General features: G+C 39.6%; 3 protein-coding genes across 5 annotated transcripts; 1 reads left to right on the forward strand and 2 right to left on the reverse strand.

The window, feature by feature from the left end:
• Positions 1 to 689: 689 nt before the first annotated feature.
• Positions 690 to 2399, forward strand: LZF1 (light-regulated zinc finger protein 1). Its single transcript, XM_086227452.1, has 3 exons — positions 690 to 953; positions 1057 to 1464; positions 1903 to 2399. The coding sequence occupies exons 1-3, from the start codon at positions 777 to 779 to the stop codon at positions 2179 to 2181; spliced, it is 864 nt and encodes a 287-aa protein (XP_086083578.1). The 5' UTR covers positions 690 to 776; the 3' UTR covers positions 2182 to 2399.
• Positions 2400 to 3679: 1280 nt separating this feature from the next.
• LOC147297867 (protein ROOT INITIATION DEFECTIVE 3-like) lies at positions 3680 to 4921 on the reverse strand. Its single transcript, XM_086230048.1, has one exon. It carries the CDS (start codon positions 4919 to 4921, stop codon positions 3680 to 3682), a length of 1242 nt encoding a protein of 413 aa, XP_086086174.1.
• A 1004-nt stretch (positions 4922 to 5925) lies between these two features.
• On the reverse strand, positions 5926 to 9472 carry LOC147297868 (integral membrane protein (Protein of unknown function DUF92, transmembrane)). Of its 3 annotated transcripts, XR_015124161.1 has the most exons (6): positions 8999 to 9471; positions 7936 to 8189; positions 7168 to 7291; positions 6971 to 7075; positions 6052 to 6426; positions 5926 to 5956 (listed from the first exon to the last, which is right to left on the reverse strand). XR_015124161.1 is itself a non-coding variant. In XM_086255934.1 (5 exons), exons 1-5 carry the CDS (start codon positions 9383 to 9385, stop codon positions 6340 to 6342), a joined length of 957 nt encoding a protein of 318 aa, XP_086112060.1. In that variant the 5' UTR covers positions 9386 to 9471; the 3' UTR covers positions 5926 to 6339. The 3 variants fall into 3 exon arrangements, 1 of the variants encoding a protein (XP_086112060.1); XM_086255934.1 differs by having other exon boundaries at positions 5926 to 6426; XR_015124162.1 differs by lacking the exon at positions 5926 to 5956 and having other exon boundaries at positions 6383 to 6426; positions 7173 to 7291; positions 8999 to 9472.
• Positions 9473 to 9770: the final 298 nt, after the last annotated feature.

Below are 9770 nucleotides of genomic sequence, written 5' to 3' on the forward strand. Positions count from 1 at the left end.
TTGCTAACCGACCTTAGTTGGTGTCGAGCCGTTTTTGGTTTTTGGAACTGGCATTTCGACCGAACCGACCGAAATCTATATCTATGTGTCTATGTCTGCATCTCTCTCTCAGATCGACTGAGAGCTGACCTCGGATGAATTGTTAATTGGGTTTCTTGATACTAGTCTAATTTTGCATACAATGCAAAATTTTGCTCTGTTTGTATTCTTTTGAGGCATTCTTTCTAGTTAAATCTGATTAATATACCCCTACACCAACATCTCTACTAGAAAGATTAATCTTTGTTGGTAAAAGATAATATTAAAACATTAGGAACCAGTGCCGAACCACACTTAAGTAGATAAATGGATATTAGGGCAGCTTAAATGAGGTAGTATCCTTATCTTACATTCTTACCAACCCTACACCTATCCATTGTCCCTTAGATCTGTTATGCCGTAACATATTCCACAAGGACCACAAGGACCGCCGAGTCCTCTCATTAATATTGGCATGGCATCCCAGCGCGGCAGTGCCCCACTAATACATTCGAGTCACCGATCCGACCCGACCGAGTGAGGGTGTCACAACTAACAAGATATTTGTTAGTTTTACTTTTACAGCACGGCGGTCTCCTTCGCCACGACATTTGTGAAAAACTTCCACGTGTACAAAACGCTTGGTGGCCTCTAACGAAGCGTATCGCAGTGACTCACTCATTTTTCTCCTCGGACAGCAGAGAGAGAGAGATTTTAGAAGGGTTTAGAGAGAGAGAGAGAGAGAGAGAGAGATTCAGATGAAGATACAGTGCAACGTGTGCGAGGCGGCGGAGGCGAAGGTACTCTGCTGCGCGGACGAGGCGGCGCTCTGCTGGGCCTGCGACGAGAAGGTCCACGCGGCCAACAAGCTCGTCAGAAAACACCAGAGGGTGCCTCTCTCCGCCTCCCACATGCCCAAATGCGATATCTGCCAGGTACTCCAATCCGACGTCGTTTCACTTGTTAATTGTTGATGCTATGCAAATCGGAATCGCAAAGATGGGTTTTTGTTGAGAAATTTGTGGTGGTAATTTGCAGGAGGCAGTTGGGTATTTTTTCTGTTTAGAGGATCGAGCTTTGCTCTGCAGAAAATGCGATGTTGCTATACACTCTGCTAATGAATTCGTTTCGGGTCACCGGAGGTTCCTGCTCACCGGAATCAAAGTGGGTCTGGAGGTTCCAGCTCAACTCGGTTCTGGTGGTGCTAGTGCTGGTGCTGGTGCTGGTGCGTCTTCTTCCTCAGTGAAGTTACATTCTGGGTCTGTGTCTAGAAGTGACACCCACAACCCAATGCCTGTTGAATGCAAGGTGGCACCACCCAGTGTTGCTGGGGTGTCGTTTACTGGGGACTCTGCAGCTGGGTCCATTCCACAATGGCATGTGGATGAGTTTCTTGGACTCAGTGATTTGGATAGTTATGGCTACATGGATAATGGATCGTCCAAGGTGTGTGCTCATTGTGTCCAATGTTAAACTACTGATTATGAATGTTGATACTGCAATCTCTGTTTTGGTTCCACTCTGCATTAGCCTCTTCAATTTGACTTGGGACAAACCTTAAAAAATGGTGGTACCCATTTGCTTAATTCATGAAAATTTGGAAGGCAAAGTCCTGCAAATTGAGCATCAATGGCTGAGTATAGTGAAATTCATTACATTGGACTTTCTTTTTTCTAATAGGAAATTGGGTCACTGCAAGCCATTTTACCTCTGTTGTGCTGCAAAGCCCTTGTGCTTATGGCTGAATTCAAGATTTAAAAAAAAAAAAAAAAAAGAGAATAGAAAACCCTTTTTGACTAGTGACCTACTTATTGTCATATTTCTCTTGGGTTTATGATCATCACAGTGCATAATGTTGCTTCTTTCTTGTGATAATTCTACCAGGCTGACTGTGGTAAACTTGGGAAGTCTGACTCGCCAGTTTTAAGAACATCCGAGGAGGAGATGGAGGAGTTTGAGTGCATAGGTCAGGTGCCAGAGGTCTCTTGGATGGTGCCACAGATACCTTCCCCACCTACAGCCTCAGGGCTATACTGGCCTAAAAGTTCTCACAATTTATCAGATTGTACAGTGTTTGTTCCAGACATTTGCCACTCACGCATGCGAAACCCTCCTTGTGGCCAACATAACGGTACTGCTTCAAAACGTTGTAGGCAATTCTAATCCCAGCCCCAAAGGTTGCAAAGTGTTGGTTTTGTTTGGGTTGTTCTTATAGTAGCATTTTGTGTACTGCTCTTTTTTCTAGAGTACAATAAGTAGTGTAAGCAATCTGCTTTGGTATCTATTGAAAGTCGATTTTTCTTACTCTCCACTTGCCCATGTAGTGTTTGTAACATCAACGCTTAAAATTAAAATAAATGAGCTTTTATTTTGTTAATGCATATAGATTATTACTCATTAGCATCTATAAGGATCTTCTTTATTGAATAGGAAAGTAAGAGTTTTTACCATGTTCATAAAGTTCAATGAAGACAATCATGTATTGAGGTAAGAGTCTGATTCAAATGATATTAGCCAACCTATGGACCTCAAGATTTTTAAAAACCAAGATCTAGTGGTTGGATGTCCAAATATTCTTCACTAAATAGTGAAAACCTTGCACAGTTGTATAAATTCAACTGCCTGGTGATATATCTATGGTCACTTTTTCAAATGTTTGGAAATATTTAAGCTGTGGTTACTTACTGGCTCCTTGGCTGCTTTAATAGTTGGTCAGAAATGTTTAAGCTGTTCCAAATATTATAGCTGGTAGCTGATCCTTTTTGACATCTTAGACAATCTGGCTCCATGATTCTTTGCCTCTCATGTTATGTGTATGGATTCTCTCTCACAGACAGTTTTGCAAATGAGGCTCACAAGGGCTGGAGCTAGCTGGCTATCTTGATTTAGTATAGCTAAGACTCTGATGTAGTATGATTGAACTGGGATGCAGTATGATTGAACTGTGATGTCAATTTCTTCTCCAATTGGTTCTCATTGAGACATCACAAAAACAAGTTTATCAGCCTGAATGTTTTGCGGATGCTTGTACTTTAGCTTTAGGGTGCTGCCTCTAGTAATTGGTTGGGTTATTAACAAAGTATAAACCCCAGCCTCCCAGATTCCTTCCACTACTTTGATCCACTAGAAAGATGATGCCTATCACTACTTTAGTTTCCTGAGTTATGCGACTGTTATTTTGCGAGCTGAAACCAAACTCATGTGAATATCGTACATTTATGTTGGAAATGTTTTCAATCAAATGGTATGTCTATAATATTGAATGATGGACAACATGTCGAGCTGCATAAAAATCCGACAATAGCATGTTTAAGTGTTTGAATTGTTGGACAACATTGCGAGGAATGCAAGGCAGGAAAACATTTCACTTCCCCATCACAAAGTTTTCCCATTGGCTGTTGCACCTTATAAGTCTTGAGTTTATTTGAACCCGGTTGAATTGAATTTAGATCCCAAACCCGAATTGAGTTACTCAGGTTGACCGCCCAACCCATTCGACAATTTCAATGCCCTACCAAACAATTGCTAAACATTCCATCTATTTTTTATTTTTCAGGAAGGCAGATATGAAATGCGACCACTGTGTGTTTGCTATATAGAGATTATATGTCTGAAAAACAGATTTTGCATATAGAAACTTTGCATGTTATCTCTCTCCTTTTCACCACTGTTTGCTGTTGCGGGTGCCTCCCTTGGCTTCCTTGAGAATGAGTTCCAAGAGCCTCTCATACATTGCAATAGAAGATTCCAGCATATCAATGGCTCTGCTCCTATCCTTTGATGCCACCTTCAACACATCTTCCATTTCTAATGTTCTCTTTATTGGCATACTCATCAGTTCTCCGGTAGATAACCCAAAGTTGCTGCCATTGCCAGACCCATTAGCACCATTACCCATTCCAAAACCATGCCCTTTGCTACAATTTATGCCTGTGGCTGCCACCAGATCACTAATGCTCATCCCCATCTCATTTCCAAGAGCCATAATGACCTGACCTCCCTCAACTTCCCAAACCCAAACATTCCCATCTTCTGAAGCAGATACCAAATTCCTTCCCTCATTCACCATCACCACAGAGACAACCGCCCCACCATGCTTTTGAGCCCATGTGGTCAATTCACTGCCTTGGCTCACAAGTTTCCTGCTTCCAATTTTCAGTGATCCCTTGTGTATTGAACCATCTGACCCTGCAGCATAGAACTCAGACTCTATTGGGTTCAATGAAACCCCTGAAATAGTGCAGGGAAACACAATTGTTCTCAGGTGTGTCCCACGCAAGAGACTCCAGAACTTACATGTGCAATCCAATGAGCATGAAATAACTTGGGAGTTGCACAATCCCATCCCACAAATAATTGCAGTCACTGAATCAGAGTGAGCAGCAATCCTATGCAATATCAAGTCTTCCACATTGTCATCATATCCTGAGGCCCCCACAAGCTGAAAGATAGGGACAACCCCAATGGTTCCATCATCACTGCCTGAAATCAGAAGTGACTCATCATCACTGACTCGAAGGCAAGACACAGGCTTGTTATGTACAGGCAGTGATTTGAGCACATCCCCTGATGGGATTGAAAGTACATGCACACTTCCTGATAGGCCACCAGCAAAGAGGTACAAGCCGTCGGGTGTGGCGGCGAGGGGAGCAACGGGTTCTGGGACAGGGAGGTTGTGGAAGGCAGTTGAAGACCACCAGTTGTAAAGGTGGATTGAACCAGATGCAGTGGTTGGTGATATATGTGAGGCAGCAATGTAAGCCTTCCCAACAATGGTGAGGCCTCGGCGTGGCGAGCGGCTGCCAGTGAATTGTGCTAGAGGGGTGCCTGAGAAAGCATCATAGGCCACAATGGGGCCATCAGGGGAGCTGGTGAGGACAATTTCATGAGAAGAAGAGGACATGTTTTCAGGTAAGCTATGAGACAATGTAGAACATGGAATAAAAGGTAAAAGGGGTCCCCAAGGGGCTTTATAAGTGGTGGCAAAACGAGGAGTGCATGCTTATTGAGGAATACCTGGTGGTTTTGGGCGTTGAAAACAATGTGATTATCATCAAATTTGGCTGCTTCTGTTTTTGTTAGAGTATTTGGATGGTTTGGTCTGTATGGACATGGAGTGCTTCACATGGTGGAGGGCATTATATGGGGAGTGGTTGCATGAAGTTTGCTATTATTTTGAGACTCATTCATTTTGTGAACCAATGGGTGTGACTGTGAGGTGACTGGTTTAGTATTTTACAGTCAAATGCACAGGTTTACTGGAGGAAGCAATTTGAAGGGCAACTAAACTTTTATGGTTATTTTAACTGAATCATAAAGTTTTCATTGCTTCCTGAGGAACCATAAATTTTTCATATTTTAAATGGAAAACGTTATCCGCACTCCTCCAGAAGCTTCTTGTACTCATTTTTCTTGAAGGGAGTGTGAATATCACTCTCTTAGTTTATAAAGTGGGACCTACCTTGTTTGAATTCAAATGACTTCATCCTAGCCTCCTAGGGACAGAAGCTCTTGTTATACAAGTAAATAAGTAATGCTTATATCCCAAGGTTACTCTTGTTTGGGGTGTTGGTAAAAAATTGGATAATAGTCTTTGATACTGAAACTTCAAACATCCCAGTCAACTCCATTTTAGTCCAAGATAGTCCAACATTCCAAACGAGGCCCTGATTATTCCTATGTAACTTGCAACAAATCTTCAAAAACTGTCATTAGAAAAACTCTTTAATACGCTTTGTTGCTGGATGTACATGATATGTAACGTTCTATAAATTGACAGTTACATTTAAACTTTACATATCAAACATCTGGTAATATTTCCAACTCTGACTGTTTCAGAAGTCGGCTTCTCTCTTCTAATAACTTAAGTAAATAAACGCAGAAACAATTGAAAAACACAAAAAAGAATGTATTTTTAAATGGATGTTCTTCATGAAACCTGGAAAAATAATCCCAATTGTGTCATTACTTGAATCAAATTTCGATAATATACATTTTCTACCATTTCAATGATAAATAATAAAAATAGTTCACCTAATCATTTTCTGGTTAACTTTGAACAAGCACATGACATTCTCTGTTGTCAACAGAAATTGGAGGGGAACAAAAACTTGATCTTCGCAAGTGCAAAGGAATGATATTTCCATATCAGAAGAGCTGAATTGTTAATACCACTATCTGAGAAATAAAGCAACATGTATGTAATCTGTCTCCCACATAGAGTGCAAGGGTCTGTTTTCCATCACCAGTGTAAAACATATGTATCCTATTTGATTGTGTTAGCATAGAGGAGGACCATCTTCAACCTTTCATGAATTTACGCTAATTTTGGAGCAAAACATGTTGCAATAAGACTGCTAAAATGCTGCCCATCGATATGTTTATAACGTTCACGGCATCATTGTTGAGCTGAAAAAACAGAGCAGAGATAGAATTGAAGAAGCACAGAGAGGGAAGTCTGTTGCATAAAGCTGAAACACAGAGCAGACCAAAGGGTAAAATTTATATTTATGGACCAGATCCTGCACTGAACCCTTCAAGTCGGGTAACCCCACAAAGATAGTCATGGTCCAACATGGATCATTCTCTAATTCTTCATGTGAGAAAATTCTACAATCTATTTTGCTTAATAAACACTAGGACTTAGCTCAATATACACTAAGACCAGGCTGGCATGAGCTGCAATTGCATGTTAAAACCCAACCTCAACACTCAACAGGACAAAAAAGCCCATACTACCCAAATTCAACATCAATTCACCAACATGCTCAGAAACCATGGTTTGGGATGGCCATTGGTACTCGTCAATATGCTTAAAAGCAAACCTGATGTCCATGACCCAACCATACCAAACTGATTCTATTAGAGGATGAACAGAATACATAATAAAGAACCAAAAGAAAAGTATATAAAAAAAAGTCAAAAAAATCAAATTATTAGAATGGTTGCTTACCCATCGAAATCCTTCCTTATCTTGAAAAGTAGCACCTATAATGCTCTCACCAAGATTAGCTATTTGGGAAGCTATTATGCATATAATTGCTTCAGGTGGACTTATCTGTTTGACCAACAGTACAAGTTAAGAAAAAAAAAAAAAAGGACTAAAAGATAATACATTCACACATTGACTGAGTATACAGTAAACAGCACCTCACCCATGAGACAACCAACAAATGCAAGAAGAATAGATGCCCAAAGTCCAGCAATGGTTCCCTCAAGACTCACAGCCCCCTCTGTTCCCCTTGGAACTACCTTCAAGGTTGTAACTAAGTACCTGGTCAAGGAGCATCAATTTAGATTATAGATTTTGAATTGATCTGTGGTAAAAATAAAGACTAATATTTGCATAAAAGCTATGAACCCAAAGAAAATATTGCTTACCTTCAAGCAAAAAGGTTTGCAAAAAATAATTGTCCAATTACCAACATTGATTGGGTTATAATTTTAATATTCACCAACAACAGACAGTATAAGGACTACATTTTTTTCTTTTCACGAGAAACTTTAACTATAAAGGTAGAGTTGCATAATTTTCTGGAGCAGTAGCTTTTAGCATCTATTTAGGGGTTTAAGGATTGTTAGATTTAGGGTTTTTGGTGGCAAATAATGTGTTTTTTGGGATTTAAAAGGTGTATCCTAAATTAAGGCAGTAAAAAGTAAAAACCATGTTCCATTGGAAAGGTGAACACTACCTGAGAACAGTGTTTCATCTAATGTCAATAAAAATTAAAACTTATAATCTAAATGTGATGTTATAAAGCATTGAACATCAATAGTAGACCAATAGCAGAACAGGAACTACTATAAAGTTGAAAACATTCCACTGATTATTGTCCTGGTATCATCTAAGAATGAAAGAACATGAGTGACGCAACATTAACATGATAAGCTCAATTCAAATCAAACACAGAAACTTACGTTGTTTTTCCATATGCCTTTCCCATCTCGCTTGAGACTGTATCACTCAACTTAGTACAGAAACTGGCAACAAAACCTAGCTGCCAAAGCCGAGAATATGCATTCCCTCCTGCTCCAAATATTGTGAGAAAAGCACAAATACAGCCAGCAGCACTGGATCCAATAACACTGCCTGGGCCTCTTCTTCCTTTCCTCTTTTCAGCTACCCCTTCAGCCTCCTTTTGTTTCATTCTCACCTTTGTCACTGCCGTGCCCTAACAAGATTTTGATTAAACCCCATTACATTGAAATATCAAAAACAGCAATCACTTGGAAATTAGTTCCCGTAAAGACAAAAAGAAAATGAATAACTTAACAACTAGTCCTTAAACAAGCCAATTGCCTACCAATCAGCTTCTCAAAAATGTGCCAACATTTAAAAGTGGGAAGAGGGAAACAAGCTCAAAGCGATAAAAACACATTACTTTGGGCAAAATCAGAATCTGCAGTTACACAATACCGGCTAGAATTATTACTGCGATGGAAAGTAGATTGCTTGAAGAATAATTCAAAAAAGCTGATAAGTCTTGAATGGTCACCAGTTCTGTAGAAGAGGCTATATAGTCCACCAAGGCATCAAAGTATACATATTTTAAATTTATCTCTAATATAATAATTAAATGAGGCAAAGAGCATGAAATTGTTAAATTTACGAAGTTACAGATTTCATGAGAATGCAACATTGAACAGAGTCAAGATATGAACTGTCACTGTGTCAAAGTTCAGCACCTTAACTTCTGCAGCCCTCTTTCAACTTTAGAAAACAAACATCGAAACGAAAAAAAAAAAAAAAAAACTTAATATCCATTATCAAACTAGGAGAAGAATACCCCAAAAAGTTAAGTCTTTTTAACTTTTTAATGGGATGAAATAAAAATAAAGAACAAAACTTAAAACCCATTATCAAAAGTTCTGTGGAACTAACACAATAACCAATTAATACCCAGTACAAAAATGAAAGCCCATATTGAATTAAACTCCACAAAACACTCACAGACATACAAAATAGAGATCCTTTACTCACAATGATGAAGTAGGCGGCCACCAAGAGAAACCCAGATCGCCCAAAAGCGCGCCAAGTGATAGTACCAAGCAAGAAAGCAGCTCCAATACCGGAGGGAGAGAGACCAGAGACCAAGATTGGAGAACCCAATACAAAGATCAAGAGGTTGCTGAAGATGGCTGATTGCCATGTGGCAGGTGACGATTGGATCAGGCTCACAGCCTCTGAGACAGCACTCTGCAAACTGGCTACATGTGGGTTCTTCATAATCTCTCTGTGGGGTTTATTGTGGTAAGGGTTTGGAAATAGGATTTTTCTGGGGAGAATGGGACGGGAGGAGCGGTGGGATTGCAGGGAATGAAGTGGAGGGGGTTTGATGTGTAAGAGGAGATGAGTGGACAATGCCATTTTTGTTTGTGTGGTTTTTTATTTTGAATGTGGGTTGAGTGTGTTTGAAGGAAAAGTATAGTATAGTATTTGGAGGAAGTCCAACTCTCCAAATGGAGTTGTTAATTTGATGCTGTTTTATTTGGGTTTTCACCCAAATTCAATTTGATGCTGTTTATTTGGTTTTCACCCAAATTGAAGTTGCTAGTTGGGTTCTAGAGGTCCATTATGTGATGGCAAAAATGAGATAAAAGGCCATTTGTTTGGAGGCATGCTATCTACCTTCTTAAATCCATTTATCCACCCACATTTTTTTTTATTATTCTTATTTTGTAATGTATTTTTAGGATCGAAACCGTTCATTTTTTAGATAATTATTTGAAGATCATTATACAAAAATTCAACT

The sequence above is a fragment of the Dryas octopetala genome, chromosome 1 (genome assembly GCF_963921425.1).
Source record: "Dryas octopetala chromosome 1, drDryOcto1.1, whole genome shotgun sequence".
In the NCBI taxonomy this organism is placed as follows: Eukaryota; Viridiplantae; Streptophyta; class Magnoliopsida; order Rosales; family Rosaceae; genus Dryas; species Dryas octopetala.